This window comes from Saimiri boliviensis, chromosome 8 (genome assembly GCF_048565385.1).
Source record: "Saimiri boliviensis isolate mSaiBol1 chromosome 8, mSaiBol1.pri, whole genome shotgun sequence".
In the NCBI taxonomy this organism is placed as follows: Eukaryota; Metazoa; Chordata; class Mammalia; order Primates; family Cebidae; genus Saimiri; species Saimiri boliviensis.
Window position 1 is genome coordinate 22,426,300 of NC_133456.1, and position 18,609 is coordinate 22,444,908.

Genomic DNA, 18,609 nt, shown 5'->3' on the forward strand with positions numbered 1-18,609 from the left:
TGGGAGGCTGAGGCAGAAGAATCCCTTCAACCTGGGAGGCGGAGGCTGCAGTGAGCCAAGATTGTGCCACTGCGTTCCAGCCTGGCAAAAGAGTGGGACTCTGTCTCAAAAAAAAAAAAAAAAAAAGTACATAACATTAAGCCCATTTATCGGAAAAGGAAGCAGGCAGTTTAACCCCCAAGCACAGTTTAACCCTAAACACTGATCTCCACAGTACAGGCTGTTCCTCACCCCTGCCCACAGGAACAGTGAACCTGACACAGACACTCCCTTCCAGCCCGCTGGCTCCTCCCCCAGCCCAGGGAAAGGGAAAGATCTCGAGAGCCAGCTCCAAATGTACAGCAACTCTATCTAATTTCTTGCTTTTGTGAAGGAAAAATAGTTACACACATACTTATCAAGAGTAAGAACTAGGACAAAAGATTCATACAATTCAAACAAAATCCCACAAATACCAATTCTAGAATTAATGAGAACAGAAAAGTGAGGAGAAAAGTAAACAACCTTTTGCTTTAAAAATAGCTTTTTCCTGTAGTGGCTTCTGTGTGGAAAGATAGTCTTTATCTTTCACATGTTCTATTCTGAGCATTGATTCTTTCTTATTAAGCAGCAGATTTTCTAATTTAAGTTATCAGCACATTTGATAGCATTTGAGGGTGAGGGAGGCGGGTGTGACTCTAGAATGAATACCCGGTTCCCAAAGAAACGTAGGAAGCACAAAAAGCGTGAAGAAAATAAAAGCTGCCCTAACCCTCTGTGACTAGTGAGCGTTTCCCAGAACGCCACCCGCATGGGGTGCCTGGATAGGGCGGGGCCGAGGAGTGAACTCGAGATCAGGGCATACACACCATTTTGCAACCTGATTTTCCCCCAAGCGACTATATGTCAGTAACATCTTTCTATGTCATTAAATATTCCACAGCCTGTCTTAATGTCTGATTAACATGCAGTTCCTCCTTAAAGTTCAGAAATGTATTTGCTAACAGAGGAAATCTCTAGTTTTCAGAGTCATTTCTCAGCAGGGAAAGTGGCCACCTTCCATGAACCAGCTATAATCCTTATCTGGGGCTCTGAGGACCTGGCAGCTGTGGGCAGCAGGGAGGTTCCCTACCCTTTGAGGGTCATAAGAGGCTGGGGACCCCTGATGTAGCATCCTCAAACTAAACTCCTTTCCAAAGGGAAGAAACCATTGCAGCTAAAGGAGGTGACTTGCCCAAGGTTTCACAGATGCTAGACACCCCCTGCCCCCACCCCCAGCTCATGGACATGAGATGCCCAGTGATGCCGTCTGCACTGCAGCCTGCCCAGAGGTGTCTCCCACAGCTCCAGGCCAAGCCGTGAATGAGTGGTGGCAGGAGCAGACCCCTCCTAGGGAAGCATCAGCCCAGCCCCACTGCACCATCTGTTCTGGGCGCCCCTCTGGGCCCTGCTGGCAGCCACATTACCGATACCCCAGGGAGGCTGTCAGCACATCGAGGCAAAGCCAGGATTCCAGAAGGAGACAGTGGGGTGACAGAGCAGGGGGCAGGCAGGGAGCGGCTGATGCCCCACGCTGAGCCACCTGCCTCCCTCTGTGCTGTCCACCCCTCTCAAGTCCTGTGCAGTTTGCCTTTGACACTCCCTTTGACCTCCTCTCTGTCCTCCATGGCTTGGCTGCCACCTGTCATCAGGACCACATCTCAACAGCCTCCCAGCACGTGCCAAGTCCTCACCTCAGGAAATGATCACCCAGCAGTCACATAGCTGTCTAGACCCCAAACTGCGGACTGATCAGTGACCCTTCCTCCATCCAATCCATCAGCAGAGCCCGTCTACACCACCTTCAACAGCGACCCAGAATCTACCACTTGTCACCCTCCCTCTGTGAACACGTCCTGGCCGGCCACCACTCCCTCATCTGGGCGGTGGCAGGGGCCTCCTCAAAGGCCTGTCTGACTGCCCACATCCCTGCAGTGACTCCGTTGCTGGCCGTCCTCTAATGGTGCCCTATTAACAATTAAAATAAAGCCCACAGTGCCTGCCCTTGGCTTACAAGGCCCTGCGTGATCCAGACCTCATCTACCCTACAGCCCTTGTTCCCCTTGTGAAATGAGGGGATCTGTTTAGAAAGATCTATTGCTTCAGGACACACCACCCCAGGACATAGTGGCTTGAAATAACAGCAGTCACTTATTTTGCTCATGAATCTGCAATCGGGGCAGGGCTTGGCGAGAAAGGCTTGTCCCTGTTCCACCAGGTGTCTGCTGGGGCAGCTCAATTAGGGCTGGAAGATGCAGTTCCAACATGCCACACTCAGACGGTGGCACATGGTACCAGCTGGTCAGGTAGTTCAGTGGGGGCTGAACGTTGGGGTCCTCAGTCCCTCTCCACAAGCTGCTTGGGCTTCCCCATAGGACCGTGGCCAAGTCCGAAGAGTATCACAAAACAAAAATCGTCCCCAACCACAAGAAGTAGAAGCTACCTTAAGGTGGGGCCCAGAAATTGTCATCACGTCATTGTCATTGTCACTGAATTCTACTAGTCATGGAGCCTGGAGTTGGGGGGTAGGGAACAGAGCTCACCTCTCCATGTGAAGAGTGCCGAGAATGTTTTTAAAGCCCCTGGACCTCATCTCCCATGCCTGTCCTTCTCTTTACTGGGCTCTAGCCACACAAACTTCCCTGTGGCTCCCAGCCTGCGGAGCATGTTCCCACCCCAGGGCCTTTGCACCCACTCTTCCTTCTGCTGAAATGTGACCCACTCCAGACACAAGATCCTTGCTCAGACGCCCCTCCCGTCCTGTCTCAGCCAGCAGCCAGCCCCGCCTGCCCCGCTGGAAGCCCCGCCTCCTCCTCAGCGGCCAGCCCCACCTGCCCCGCTGGAAGCCCCGCCTCCTCCTCAGCGGCCAGCCCCGCCTGCCCCGCTGGAAGCCCCGCCTGCCCCGCTGGAAGCCCCGCCTGCCCCGCTGGAAGCCCCGCCTGCCCCGCTGGAAGCCCCGCCTGCCCCGCTGGAAGCCCCGCCTGCCCCGCTGGAAGCCCCGCCTCCTCCTCAGCGGCCAGCCCCGCCTGCCCCGCTGGAAGCCCCGCCTCCTCAGCTGCCAGCCCCGCCTGCCCCGCTGGAAGCCGCCCCACCTCCTCTTCAGAGCAAGCCCCGCCCCGCCTCCTCTTCAGAGCACAGCTGCCGACTGCTGCTGAGTAGGAGACCTGTTGACTGTAGCTGTGCCTGGCCCAGGAGCACTTGGGAACCAGTGGCTGAAAGGTCTCCCTCTCTTCTCAGCCACGCTAATCCTTTCCACAGCCAGAGGGTTCTTTCTAAACAGATCCCCCTCCTTTCACCCCACCCCTCACAAGGCGCCCTCGGCCTCATCCGCCTGGCAAAGACTACCCATCCTTTAGAATCAAAAGCCGCCTCCTCCTGGAAGCCCGATCTCAGGGCCGGGTTAATCATCCCCCACCAGCTCCTTTGCATCCCGATATCTGGTATCTATGTCACAGCCCCATACAGCACATAGTCTCCCCGAGGCAGGACCTCCTGTCTGAGCCCCAGCATTGGCCAGGTAAACAGCAGGTGCTCAGGGGATGTTCACGGAGGACCGAATGGCCAAGTCCTTGAACCTCAGCCCCTACCCACACAATTGCAGGGGGGAAAAGAAACACAAGTCTTTATTGGTAAATAGCTTACAATGAAATAAATAGAGCAGGGGTTTGTTAAAGAATAAAAACTAGGACAGAGGCTAGGTGTCTCTCCACCCCTGCCTCCGGACCTAAGCTTCAGCCCTCTGGCTGGACACTTTGGATGATGAGGACTTGATGTTGATGGGCAGCCCAGCCTTTCTCGAGCCCTTAGGGGCCTCTGTCTTCCTGGACAGGTGTGCAGGCACCACCTTGGACCCACTGGCCTTAGCAGAAGCACCCTTGGCATTCAGCCCCTGCCCAGCCCTGGGGGCAGCTGCCCCTCTAGGGGCCTGGGCCTTGGCTACCAACTTCTTTTTGGTTGGGGAAGCAGCACCATTCTTGACCTATACGAAAGCAAACCAGGAGCAAAGAGACAGCTGGGAAGGACTGAAATCTCAGCTCTGGGTGTACAACATTACTCTTCTAAGCCTTAGTCTCTTATTTGTAAGATGAGCATGGCGACACTGCCAGGGGGCTGGAGGACCAGAGAGAAGGTGGTGGACTGTGCTTTGTAGGAAAAGAAATTGACACCCATCCCCAGCTGACCCTTCCAGGGGCTGGCCTGTATAGGGTAGGCAGCCAGAGCAGGAAAGCCATGCAGTCACCTACCTTGCTGACCGTGGGTCTTGAACTCTTACTCCCAGCTTTGGTTTTCCTGCAGGCCTCAGCATCTCCTGGAATGTGATGGAGGAGGTTTTGTGGGAGAAGGAAGAGGAATTGCTGGTGGGGCAGGAAGTTTCAGGGGCTCTGGAACCCCCACTCCTCCTGGGTCCTAGTCTTCACTCAGCTATGTGACGTGTGGCAAATTGTTTAGCCACTCTGAGCCTCAGTGGCCTAGTTTGAAGACAGGAATAACAGCACCCCCCTCACAGAGTGGCTGGAGGATTAACTGAAGCCCTTGCCCTATGCAAAACACTGGGGCTCCAAGCACACGGACGCCACAGGCTTCTAACAGGCCTGTCACCTCTAGTCTTTAGTTTGTCTTCCACCAGGCAGCCAGGATACTTTTTTTTTTTCTTTCAAGACAGGATCTCACTCTGTCACTCAGGCTGGAGTGTGGTGGTGTGATCTGAGCTCACTGCAGCCTTGACCTCCCAGGCTCACACGATCCTCCTGCCTCAGCCTCCCGAGTAGCTGGGGCAACAGGTGTGCAACAGCAGGCCTGGCTAATATTTTTATATTTCACAGAGTTGGGATTCCACTGTGTTGCCCAGGCTGGTCTCTACCTCCTGGGCTCAGCACTCACCTGTGTGACAGAGCAAGAACCTGTCTCTGAAAGAGCAAGAGGGAAGAAAAGGATAACTCTAGCCTTAGCTGCTTCCTGTAAGAATCCTCCCATTGGCTCCACACTGTCCTCCAGATAAAGCCCTGATTCCAGCTGCCCTTCACAGCTTCTCCTTGCCAACACTGCAGGTAGACCAAAATATTTGCAGTTCCTCAAAAACTCTACCTTCTTTTTGTGTTTTGTTTTGAGACAGAGTCTCACTCCATCACCCACGCTGGAGTGCAATGGTGCGATCTCAGCTCACTGCAACATCTACCTCCTGGGTTCAAGTGCTTTTCCTGCCTCAGCCACCCAAATAGCTGGGATTATAGGCATGTACCACCATGCCCAGCTAATTTTTGAATTTTTAGCAGAGATGGTGTTTCATCATGTTGACCAGGCTGGCCTCAAACTCCTGACTTCAAGTGACCTGCCCGCCTTGGCCTCCCAAAGTGTTGGACTTACAGGCATGAGCCACTGTGGCTGACTCAAAACCCTACCTTCTTTATGCCTTCAGGCCTTTGCACAGCCTCTTCCCCTGCTTGGTACACCTCCTCCAGGAAGCCTTCCCTGACCCCTGCCTCAAGGATGAGTCAGGCTCCTGGTCTCTGTTTTCTGCTTCATAACCCTTGAAATGTCCGCCTCCTTCCCCCAACTGGCTACCATGAGTTCTCTCTCCCCAGGTCAAGCCCAGCCCTAAGGGCACATGCACTAGATAAGGAAACCCTTCTCCAGAGCTGGCTCCCTGATCCCACTCCAGTGGCTGTCAAAGCCCCTATACCCACACCACCATCCACAAGTCACACAGTTACCTTGGCTCCTCCTGCTGCCTTTGGCCTCTGCCTTCCTGCTGAACCCGCTGGCACTAGAAGGGGCCCGCGTGGCCTTGTCTGGCTTGGGGGGCACCTTCTGAGCCTCGCCTGGCTGTGCCTTGCTGCCTTGCTTGCGAGCTTTTTCTGTGGCTGCGCCTGGCTTGAGAGGAAACTTCTGCGCCTCTGCTGGCCTCTTGGCTGCCTTGTTCACCTTGCCTGCCTTGGGAGGCTCCTCCTTGGCCTCATCTGGTTTCTTGGGGACCTTCCCCTTGGCCTCGCCCACTTTCCGAGGGGCCTTCGGGGGGGCCATCTTCCTGGGCTTGATTTTCCTCTTGGTAACTAACTGGAAGAGGACACAGGGTAGGACTGAGAGCGGAGCCTCCACTGCCTCCTGTCCTCCATCCTCCAAACGGGAGGCCTCATTCCAAATCTGGGGGCTCTGCAGTCAATGAGGGTCGGGCAGAAGGCACAAAGCCACTGTCCTCGGAGGCACTGTCTACGACAATTCGAGGATCTCATGACCTCTCAACCACACCCCCTGCACCCGCCACTTTCCCACACATCAAGTCTCTGGACTCCCCCTCCCCCTACCCTGCAGTGCTGCCCTGCCCCATGCCCCATGCCCCTGCCACCTTGCCCCTTGATACTCAGCAGAACATGGGCTGAGGGCAGATGGCTCTGGGCTCATGGCTTCCTCCGCCCCCTCCAGCTGTGTACCACAGCCACATCTTCTCATCTTTACAGCAGGACCATCACCCAGGGTATGAGTGGCAGGGGTAAGGGAAGGCTCCGGGCAAGCTGTTCCTTCCCTGCCCCCCAACCCTCACAGCTTCCCGTGACCAAGATTAGAAACCACTCGCAGCCCCCAACTGCCAGCACACCGCACCAGACACCAGACACCCCTCTGGCTCTTCCCCTGCCCAGCCGCCTGGCCCTGCTGGGACGCAAGTCCAGGCTCTGACTGGCACCCAGGAGTTCCACCATGGTGGGACTTCATGTGATCTGTCACCCGGCAACCACAGGGGCCAGCACGGGGAAGGCTGAGAATGTTCCCCAGTGTTCCATGGCAACTGTCACTGCAGCTGCTACGTGCTGGAAGTTGGGCAAGATGCAGGGGCCCAGCAATGACAAGTCAGGCCCCAGGTCTGGTCCCTGAGGTTCTCCTGATGGCTGATGACAGTCCTGATGCTGGGGTGTAGTTTTGTCCCAGACCTGCCCCAGCTCTGAATGACCCGGCATGGATCCCCTCTTGGAATCTCCTTATGAGGATGAAACACTCTTCTTTGAAACAGAGGACATGGCTGCTCAGGGAGGTGCCAGCCCCTAACCTGGGCTTGGAGCCGGAGAGAGCAGGGGGAAACCCCTTCGCTGTGGTGAGGAATTCCAGGAAAGGGCTGTGTGCTCAGGACCCAGAAATGAGCACAGCTGGCACAGTGGGATCCCAAACATGCAACAGGTCACCTAGCCTGCACACCAACAGGGTGACCCTTGCAGTGGGAGCTTGGAGAGGGGCACACCACCGGCCTTCCTGGAGGAGAGGGCATCTTGGCTGAGACTACAGGAAGAACACGAACAGGGGACCGGAGGGGAAAAGCCTTCCAGGAGAGGTTGCAGCTCTCGCAGAGGCCAGGACTATCACTGCAACCCTGGGCCACACTCTGCCGCATGTGTGCTTACTTTGAAGCTGCCAGTGGCACCCCTGGCTTTGGAGTTGAGGGGCCTGGCGAGGAGGCCACGGCGAATGCCAGTGGCCAGCGCCTGCTTCAGCAGGTACTTGAAGCGAAGGACATCCATCATTGGGTACTTCTGCAGGATGTAGAGCTTGATGGCTGCCACCGACGTGCCCCGGCGCTGCTCCCCTGCCTGCAGCGCCTCCAGCACCATGCGCAGCATGGGGGGGTGGCGGCGTCCCACTGGGAAGCTGCTGCAGCTTGGGCCTGTGGACAGATGGCAGGCCATCACCTGGGGCCATCGTAACTCAGTGGCAGGCGTTGGCTGGCCCGTGGGTGTGGCTGAGGGCCCAGTAAGGATCAGATGCCCCCTCTCACCAAGACACTAACTGCTGGTATGAAAGCTCCTGGACAGTCTCCCTCAAAGCTCATTGAGTGTCTGTCTGTCTGTCTGTCTGTCTGTCTGTCTCTCTCTCTCTCTCTCTGGACAGTCTCGCTCTCTCCCCAGGCTGGAGTGCAATGGCACGATCTCCACTCACTGTAACCTCTGCCTCCTGGGTTCGAGCGATTCTCCTGCCTCAGCTTCCTGAGTATCTGGGATTACAGGTGTGCACCACCACGCCCAACTCATTTTTTTTATTTTTAGTAGAGACGGGTTTCACCGTGTTGGCCAGGCTAACCTCGAACTCCTGACCTCATGATCCACCTGCCTTGGCCTCCCAAAGTGCTGAGATTACAGCCATGAGTCACCATGCCCTGCCGAATCTCTAATTTTAAAGAAAAATGGGGAAGAATCAAATAGATGCAATAAAAAACGATAAAGGGGATATCACCACTGATCCCACAGAAATACAAACTACTATCAGAGATTACTACAAACAGCTCTACTCACATAAACCAGTAAACCAGGAAGAAGTGGATAAATTCCTAGACACTTGTACTCTACCAAGACTAAACCAGGAGGAAGTTGAAATTCTGGATAGACCAATAACAAGGGCTGAAGTAGAGGCAGCTATCATTAGCCTACCAACCAAAAGTAGTCCAGGTCCAGATGGGTTCACAGCTGATTTCTACCAGACATACAAAGAGGAGCTGGTTCCATTCTTTCTGAAACTGTATCAAACAATACAAAAGGAGGGAACCCTCCCTAACTCATTTTATGAGACCAACATCATCCTGATTCCAGGCAAAGACTCAACTAAAAAAGAAAACTTTGGGCCGATATCCATGATGAACATCGACACAAAAATCTTCAGTAAAATACTGGCAAGCAGATTGCAACAGCACATCAAGAAGCTTATCCACCGCAATCAAGCAGGTTTCATCCCAGGGATGCAAGGCTGGTTCAACATACTCAAATCCATAAATGTAATCCATCACATAAATGAAACCACAGACAAAAACCACATGATTATCTCAGTAGATGCAGAGAAGGCCTTCGATAAAATTCAACAGCCCTTCTGCTAAAAACTCTCAATAAACTAGGTATTGACAGACGTATCATAAAATGATAAAAGCTATATGTGACAAACCTACAGCCAATATCATACTGAATGGGCAAAAACTGGAAAAATTCCCTTTGAAATCAGGCACTAGACGGCCAGGCGCGGTGGCTCACATCTGTAATCCCAGCACTTTGGGAGGCCGAGGCAGGTGGATCACGAGGTTAACAGATCGAGACCATCCTGGTCAACATGGTGAAACCCCGCCTCTACTAAAAATACAAAACATTAGCTGGGCATGGCGGCGCGTTCCTGTAATCCCAGCTACTCAGGAGGCTGAGGCAGGAGAATTGCCTGAACCCAGGAGGCGGAGGTTGCGGTGAGCCGAGATCGCGCCGTTGCACTTCAGCCTGGGTAACAAGAGCGAAACTCCGTCTCAAAAAAAAAAAAAAAGAAAAAAGAAAGAAATCAGGCACTAAACAAGGATGCCCTCTCTCACCACTCCTATTCAATATAGATTGGAAGTTCTAGCCAGAGCAATCAGGCAGGAAAAAGAAATAAAGGGTATTCAATTAGGAAAGGAGGAAGTCAAACTGTCTCTATTTGCAGATGACGTGATTGTATATCTAAAAGACCCCGTTGTCTCAGCCCAAAATCTTCTCAAACTGATAAGCAACTTCAGCAAAGTCTCAGGATACAAAATCAATGTGCAGAAATCACAAGCATTTCTAAACACCAATAACTGACAGAGAGCCAATCAAGAGCGAACTCCCAGCCGGGCGTGGTGGCTCAAGCCTGTAATCCCAGCACTTTGGGAGGCCGAGGTGGGTGGATCACGAGGTCAAGAGATCGAGACCATCCTGGTCAACATGGTGAAACCCCGTCTCTACTAAAAATACAAAAAATTAGCTGGGCATGGTGGCACGTGCCTGTAATCCCAGCTAGTCAGGAGGCTGAGGCAGGAGAATTGCCTGAACCCGGGAGGCGCAGGTTGCGGTGAGCCAAGATCGCGCCATTGCACTCCAGCCTGGGTAACAAGAGCGAAACTCCATCTCAAAAAAAAAAAAAAAAAAAAAAAAAAAAAAAAAAAAAAAGAGCGAACTCCCATTCACAATTGCTACAAAGAAAACAATATTGCCAGGCGCAGTGGCTTAAGCCTGTAATCCCAGCACTTTGGGAGGCCGAGGTGGGTGGATCACGAGGTCAAGAGATTGATACCATCCTGGTCAACATGGTGAAACTCCGTCTCTACTAAAAACACAAAAAAATCAGCTGGGCATGGCGGTGCGTGCCTGTAATCCCAGCTACTCAGGAGGCTGAGGCAGGAGAATTGCCTGAACCTGGGAGGCGGAGGTTGCGGTGAGCCGAGATCGCGCCATTGCACTCCAGCCTGGGTAACAAGAGCGAAACTCCGTCTCAAAAAAAAAAAGAAAGAAAGAAAACAATATCTAGGAATACAACTGACAAAGAACGTAAAGGACCTCTTCAAGGAGAACTGCAAACCACTGCTCAACGAAATGAGAGGACACAAACAGATGGAGAAACATTTCCTACTCATGGTTGGGAAGAACCAGTATCATGAAAATAGCCATACTGCCCAAAGTAGTCTATAGATTCAATGCTATCCCCATCAAGCTACCAATGACCTTCTTCACAGAACTGGAAAAAACCACTTTAAATTTCATACGGAATCACAAAAGACCCCACATAGCCAAGAAAATCCTAAGCAAAAAGAACAAAGCCAGAGGCATCACACTGCATCACTTCAAACTATACCACAAGGCTATAGTAATCAAATGGTATTGGTACCAAAACAGAGACATAGACCAATGGAACAGAACAGAGACCCCAGAAGAAACACCACACATCTACAACCATCTGATCTTTGACTAACATGGCAAAAACAAGCAATGAGGAAAGGACTTTATGTTTAATAAATGGTGTTGGGAAAACTGGCTAGCAATGTGCAGAAAGCAGAAACTGGACCCCTACCTGTCACCTTACACTAACATTAACTTCAGATGGATCAAAGATTTAAACGCAAAACCTAACACCATAAAAACACTAGAAGAAAACGTGGGCAAAACCATTCAGGACATAGGCATAGGCAAGGACTTCATAACTGAAACACCAAAAGCAATGGCAATAAAAGCCAAAATACACAAATGGGATCTAATTAAACTCCAGAGCTTCTGTACAGCAAAAGAAACCATCATTAGAGCGAATCAGCAACCAACAGAAAGGGAAAATATTTTTGCAATCTACCCATCTGACAAAGGGCTAATACCCAAAATCTTCAAAGAACTAAAACAGACATACAAGAAAAGAAAAAACAAACGAATCCATTCAAAAATGGGCAAAGGGGCCAGGCACGGTGGCTCACACCTGTAATCCCAGCACTTTGGGAGGCCCAGGCAGGTGGATCACGAGATCAAGAGATCGAGACCATCCTGGTCAACATGGTGAAACCCCGTCTCTACTAAAAATACAAAAAAAATCAGCTGGGCTTGGCGGCGTGTGCCTGTAATCCCAGCTACTCAGGAGACTGAGGCAGGAGAATTGCCTGAACCCAGGAGGCGGAGGTTGCGGTGAGCCGAGATCGCGCCATTGCACTCCAGCCTGGGTAACAAGAGCGAAACTCCGTCTCAAAAAAAAAAGTGGGCAAAGGATATGAACAGACACTTTTCAAAAGACGACATACATGAGGCCAACAAACATATGAAAAAATGCTCATCATCACTGGTCACTAGAGAAATGCAAATCAAAACCACACTGAGATATCATCTCACGCCAGTTAGAATGGCGATCATTAAAACATCTGGAGACAACAGATGCTGGAGAGGATGTGGAGAAATAGGAACACTCATACACAGTTGGTGGGAGTGTAAATTAGTTCAACCATTGTGGAAGACAGTGTGGCGATTTCTCAAGGATCTAGAAATAGGAATTCCATTTGCCCAGCAATCCCATTACTGGGCATATACCCAAAGAACTATAAATCGTTCTGCTATAAAGACACATGCACATGTGTGTGTTCACGGCAGCCCTGTGTACAATAGCAAAGACCTGGAACCAACCCAAATGCCCATCAACGACGGACTAGGCAAAGAAAATGTGGTACATATACACCATGGAATACTACACAGCCATCAAAAACGATGAGTTCGTGTTCTTTGTAGGGACTTGGATGAATCTGGAAACCATCAGTCTCAGCAAACCGACACAAGAACAGAAAGCCAAACACCCCATGTTCTCACTCATAGGCAGGTGTTGAACTATGAGAACACATGGACACAGGGAAGGCAGCATCACACACTGGGGTCTGTTGGGCGGGGAGGTGGGCAAGGGAGGTGACAGCAGGGGATAGGGAGGGAGGGAAGGGCGGGGAGGGATTAACATGGGGAGAAATGCCAGATATAGTATGCACCTAAAGTAAAATAAATAAAAAATATATATATACGGAAGGAAGAAGAATTTTTTTAAAAAAAGAATTAAGTCTTGCTTTAGAAAACTCTAAACCAGGTAAATTTTCTAGACGTAACTACCAGTTTACAGGCCCTCCAGGGGCGTGGTGCACACTCTCAGAGGCACCCTGACATAGAGACTCTCCACGGCACACAGCCTGCTTTCTTCTTCCACAAACAAGGGGGGAAAGGAAAAGTGGGAGGGGCACCCTATGGACTAAAGATCCTTAGGAAACCTCTCAACCAAATGCTCATTCCCAGAGCAGGATTTGAACAACCCAACTAGAAAAAGAAAGGGAACAGATAAATGTGAGCACTGGAAGGAAATATTGGATATTAAGGGTAATATTGTTTCAGGTGTGCTAATGGTATTGCAATGGCTTTTTATTTTATTTTTTATTATTTATTTATTTATTTATTTATTTTTTGAGACGGAGTTTCGCTCTTGTTACCCAGGCTGGAGTGCAATGGCGCGATCTCGGCTCACCGCAACCTCCGCCTCCTGGGTTCAGGCAATTCTCCTGCCTCAGCCTCCTGAGTAGCTGGGATTACAGGCACGTGCCACCACGCCCAGCTAATTTTTTTGTATTTTTAGTAGAGACGGGGTTTCACTATGTTGACCAGGATGGTCTCGATCTCTCGACCTTGTGATCCACCTGCCTCGGCCTCCCAAAGTGCTGGGATTACAGGCTTGAGCCACCATGCCCGGCTGCAATGGCTTTTTAAAAGGTTCTTATCTGTTAAACATAACTACTATAGGCCGGGCGCGGTGGCTCAAGCCTGTAATCCCAGCACTTTGGGAGGCCGAGGCAGGTGGATCACAAGGTCGAGAGATCGAGACCATCCTGGTCAACATGGTGAAACCCCGTCTTTACTAAAAATACAAAAAATTAGCTGGGCGTGGTGGCACGTGCCTGTATTCCCAGCTACTCAGGAGGCTGAGGCAGAAGAATTGCCTGAACCCAGGAGGCAGAGGTTGCAGTGAGCCGAGATCGCGCCATTGCACTCCAGCCTGGGTAACAAGAGTGAAACTCCGTCTCAAAAAAAAAAAGATTACTATAAAGGTATTTACAGATAAAATGATAAAAAAAAAAAAATCCAGCCTTCGCTTTGAAATAACACAGCAGATGAAACAAGAGCATCCTCAAGCTGAAGACCATTGGAGTGGGTGCTCGGTGCAGTGGAAGGGAGTCACAGACCATTTGGTAGTCTACTTTTGTATCCATTTGAAAGTTTTTTGTTTTTTCTTTTTTGTTTTTTTTTGAGGCAAGGTCTCAATCTGTCACCCATTCTGGAGTGCAGTGGCACAATCATGGCTCACTGCAGCCTTGACCTCCCCAGCTCAAGCAATCCTCTCCCCTCAGACTCCAAAGTACCTGGAACCACAGGCACACGCCACCATGCCTGGCTAATTTTTGTATTATTATTTTTTGACACTGGAGTTTCACTACATTGGTCAGGTCAGTCTCAAACTCCCAAGTTCAACCTATCCTCCCATCTCTGTCTCCCAGAGTGCTGGGATTACAAGCATGAGCCACCATGCTCAGCCCTCAAAGTTTTCAAAATAAAAAGTTGCCAAAAAGTTCCACTCTAGGTATATACCTGAGGGAAATGAAAACATTTGTCCACTCAAAAATGTATACTTGAATGTTCATAGCAGCATTATTCATGTCAGCCCAAAGAGGAAAAACAGCCCATGATGAATGATGGACAGATGGATGAACACAATGTGGTCTCTATCCACCCCAGGAATATTATCCAGCCATACAAAGAACGGAAGCCTTGGCACATGCTACGACATGGAGGAGCCCTAAAAACATGCTAAGTGGGGCCGGGTGTGGTGGCTCATGCCTGTAATCTCAGCACTTTGGGAGGTCGAGGTGGGTGGATCACAAAGTCAGGAGTTCAAGACCAGCCTGGCCAATATGGTGAAACCCTGTCTCTACTAAAAAATACAAAAATTAGCCGGGCATGGTAGCATGAGCCTGTAGTCCCAGCTAATTGGGAGGCTGAGGCAGGAGAATCGCTGAAACCCTGGAAGCAAAGATTGCAGTGAGCTGAGATCACAACACTGCACTGCAGCCTGGGCAACAGAGTAAGACTTCGTTTAAAAAAAAAAATGTCAGAAAAAGCCACATACTGTCTGATTCCATTTATGTGAAATGTCCAGAATAAGCAAATCCATAGATGCAGAAAGCAGATTGGCGGTTGCCAGGGCTGGGGAGTGGGGGTGGAGAGTGACTGCTAATGGGTACTGGTTTTCTTGAAGTGATGAACATATTCTAAAATTGACTGTAGAGATGGATACACAACTCTGAATATACTAAAAGCCATTGTGCACTTTAAAGGGTGATTTGTATTGTATTGGGAATTATTTCTCAATAAGCTGTTATAAAAACGTTGCAAATGAAGTAGAATCAAGGGTGAGGAGAAGCATGAGAAGCTGTCAGTCGCCATGAAAAGCATTAAAAGGGTTTTAAATATGAAACTGGATTTAAATTTGGTGATTGGAAATGTTGATTTCTGATCAACCTGCAGAATTTAAAAGTTTAAATTCTAGGCAATATCGTGAGACCTCGACTCTACAAAAATCTTTAAAAATGAGCAGAGTCTGCTGGTGTGTGCTTATAGTCCCAGCTACTTGGGAGGCTGAGGTGGGAGGATTGCTTGAGCCTGGGAAATGGAGATTGCAGTGAGCTGAGATCACACCACTGCACTCCAGCCTGGGTGACAAAGCAAGACCCTGTCTCAAAAAAAAAAAAAAAAAAAAAAAAAAGACTTAAAAAAGTGAATTGGCGGCCGGGCGCGGTGGCTCAAGCTTGTAATCCCAGCACTTTGGGAGGCCGAGGCGGGTGGATCACGAGGTCGAGAGATCGAGACCATCCTGGTCAACATGGTGAAACCCCATCTCTACTAAAAATACAAAAAATTAGCTGGGCATGGTGGCACGTGCCTGTAATCCCAGCTACTCGGGAGGCTGAGGCAGGAGAATTGCCTGAACCCAGGAGGCGGAGGTTGCCGTGAGCTGAGATCGCGCCACTGCACTCCAGCCTGGGTAACAAGAGTGAAACTCCATCTCAAAAAAAAAAAAAAAAAAAAAAAAAAAGTGAATTGGCTACATTAAATTTTTTTTTTTCAATAGAAAAAACCAATCTGCAACTGTTGATCTAGAGCAGATTTACAGAGACTGAATCCAGTTCAACCCCTGCCACGTTCTGGCCACAATGAGCCCAGTGCAGGGATATTCATTTGCGGGCCAAAGCCATTGAGCTGATGTAGTCCTAGGTCACTCCCCGGTTCTCAGGGGTTTCATTTTGCCCTCTAGGCCTCAGTTTTCCTATCTGTACAGTGGGGATGGAGCCTCTAAGGAGGTCTGAGCCCTCCCAGCTGCAGTGCTATAGAGCTTCCCAAGGATCTTTGCTTGGCCAGACCTCAGGGAGCTGCTCCAACCCCTCCTCTGCTTCCTCCAGACCCTGTCTGTCCCAGAAAGCCACCCCTGAGAGTCCTCCCTCAGGCCTGTCCCCTCTGGCCCCAGCCCCTCATTTAGCAATTCTTCCATGCCTACTGTATGCCAGGATGTCCAGAACAGAGCTCAGCTCCCCCCAAATCTGCCCTTCATCTCTTCCAGGAATGCCCCATACCCCCACTGCCCATACCTACCCAATATCTAATCAAGAACTGGGGGCATTCGGGGCCTTCTCCTCGCCACCACACTCACCCCAGGCCTCTCCATAGGCTTCTCTCTCCATATTCTGGCCTCTCCTCTCCAGCCCCCCAGCCCAGCCTCCTCCCCACTGCCTCTTCCCCACCCCATGCATTCTCCTCACTGCATCTCACACCCCTCACCTCCCTGCTGGCAACCCTCCGAGGCTCCCTGTTCAATGTAAAAGTTAACCTAATTGAAGACCGCCTTGCAAGCCCTCTCTGATGGGCTCCTCCTCCCTCTGCTTCCCCAGCACTGCCCCAGCATTTCCTTCCCTTCCTCCCAGAGGGAAGAGGCAGCGTCTGAGACGTGCTGCCGACGCAGCGGCCCCTGGGCCTTGGCCCATGCCATTTCCTCTGCCTGGGATGTCTCTCTCCTCCCGGCCATGCAGTCTGCTCTCACTCAACCTTCAAGGCTCAAAATGCAACTTGGCTTGGACACCTCCCCTGATTTCTGACTTCCCAGTTAACTGCCTTTATACTGTTTGGCACCTGGACCCCCAATCTCTCTCCCTAGGTGTCTTGGGAGATAGAACACTTCCCCTGGGTGAGGCACACCCATTCTTCAGGGTCACCTCTTCTGGGAAGCCTTCCCTGACCTCCCAGAATGGGTTGGGGGCTTCCTCTGGGCTCCTCCAGCTCTCTGGATTACTGCCATTGAAGTCCATAGCACATTAGCAAACAGCACCTAGCCATGGGCCAGGCTTCCCCATCAGACCGGGCGGTCCTCAAGGTAGTGAACTGGGCCTGGTTTGCCTCGGTGGACCCTCCTGTCCAGAGAAACCCTGAGTTGTTGGCTGGTTGAAAATTGGAATGCCTCGCCCTGGGTAGAATGCTCCCGCCCTAGTCCCTCCAACTACCTGCAGCTGCAGCCCGGAGATGCGATACTGCCTCCAGCAGGAAACTGGTTGCAGCTGGGAGACCCTGCTGCTCTTTCCCTGAGTTAGGTGGGCCCCAGCCCCCCAGCCCTACCGGGCCTTGCTACGGGCCTTGTGGATCGGCTTTTCAGCCAAAAGGCAGTTGAGCTCAGCAGCTGGGTGCTAGCTGGGTGCTAGCTGGGTGCTGGGTGGGTGCTGGGTGGGTGCTGGGGTCAGGCTGGGACAGGACAGGAGCGGGGGTGCAGGGTCAAAAGCAACCCAGGGAGTGGGCTGGCAGGGATGAGGGAAGAGCTGCCTCCTCTTGCTTACTTGGCTTTTCAGATTCAGGAGACCTGGATGATCCTGCTGTGGAAGTCGAGGAGGGTGAGCTGTTGCTGGTGACGCGCCCAGGAGCCATGAGACTAACCGGTGCAGCTAGCAGACTTCTCAGCCGGCTGTAAGGCTGTCGGGCCTGCCCACTAGGCTTATATACCAGCAGCCCGCGCCCACCCCCCACCCCCCCGCCTCCAATCAGCCCTAATTGGGCAGGGAGCGCTCCGAGCTGCTGATTGGGACTGGAGGCGTGGGATGGGGTACAGCAGCCCTGCCCTCTGCAGGGAGCCCCAGCTAGACCACCCACTCCTGTGTAAGCTTGGGGGCATCACTTGACTTCTCTGGGTCTCAGTCCCCATGCTGCAATGATGGGGCTGAGATGCTTGATTCTGCCCGTGCCCTCTGCCCACTAGGGGCTGGAAATGCTGATGATGAATTGGGGTCACCTGTGTTGGCAGGGAAGCTGCTGAGGCAGCCCTCTAATCCCACGAGGTGGGCAATGGGCTGCCTCATTTTCTCAAAAAGTAGCAGTTGGAGGCAGCCCTAGGTCAGGCAGCAGCCCTTTCTGAGGCCAGCCAGGCTCTCTGGGTTTGTGCCCTCCTTTGGTTTTGCTTTTTAAGAAAGGAAGCAATAAGGGAGAATGCTTCGCAGAAGTCTTCACAGATAAAGACAACATCCACTCGGGCAATGGACAAAGAGTGTCAGCGGGCAATTCACCAGCCTAAAGGCTGAGGAATAGGAAAATGGACACTCAATCTCCTTGGCATTTGAGAAAATTCAAACTGAATGGTGAAATACTACCTTTTCCCATCAAATTGACAAAAACATTTTTTAAAAAATTCCAAGCAAACACCCAGAGCCTAAATCACGCCCTTTCTGTAGAATATTCTGCCGCTGTCTAAAATGACAAGGTGCCCCAGGCATGGTGGCTCACGCCTGTAATCCCGGTACTTTGGGAGGCCAAGGTTAGGGGGAACACCTGAGGTCAGGAGGTTGAGACCAGCCTGGCCAACATGGTGAAACTTCATCTCTACTAAAAACACAAAATTAGCTGGGCATGGTGGCGTACACCTGTAGTCCCAGCTGCTCAGGAAGCTGAGGCAGGAGAATCACTTCAACCTGGGAGGTGGAGACTGCAGTGAGCCAGGACTCATTGCACTTCAGCCTGTGCAGCAAGAACAAAACTCCATCTCAAAAAAAAAAAATAAAATAAAATAAAATGAAATGACAAGAATGAGGGGTCAGGTGTAGTGGCTCACACCTGTAATCCCAGCACTTTGGGAGGCTGAGGCAAGAGGATCGCTTGAGCCCAGGAGTTCAAGACCAGCCTAGGCAAAAAAGTAGAATCCCGTCTCTACCAAAAAATATAAACATTAGCTGGGCACGGTGGTGTGTACCTGTAGTCCCAGCTA

At 51.2% G+C, this 18,609-nt stretch overlaps 1 protein-coding gene across 1 annotated transcript; it reads right to left on the reverse strand.

Moving 5' to 3' along the window:
* Window positions 1-3,742: 3,742 nt before the first annotated feature.
* H1-8 (H1.8 linker histone) lies at window positions 3,743-17,282 on the reverse strand. Its single transcript, XM_010337178.3, has 5 exons — window positions 17,195-17,282; window positions 7,407-7,666; window positions 5,730-6,072; window positions 4,263-4,327; window positions 3,743-3,997 (listed from the first exon to the last, which is right to left on the reverse strand). Exons 1-5 carry the CDS (start codon window positions 17,280-17,282, stop codon window positions 3,743-3,745), a joined length of 1,011 nt encoding a protein of 336 aa, XP_010335480.3.
* Between the last annotated feature and the right edge of the window lie 1,327 nt (window positions 17,283-18,609).

Coding starts and splice junctions, on each gene's coding strand:
- H1-8 (XM_010337178.3), bottom strand. CDS start 17,282: ATGGCTCCTGGGCGCGTCACCAGCAACAGCTCACCCTCCTCGACTTCC. Junction 6,073..7,406: donor GTGCCACTGGCAGCTTCAAA/GTAAGCACACAT, acceptor GTCCTCTTCCAG/TTAGTTACCAAGAGGAAAAT. Junction 3,998..4,262: donor CAAGACCCACGGTCAGCAAG/GTAGGTGACTGC, acceptor GCTTTCGTATAG/GTCAAGAATGGTGCTGCTTC.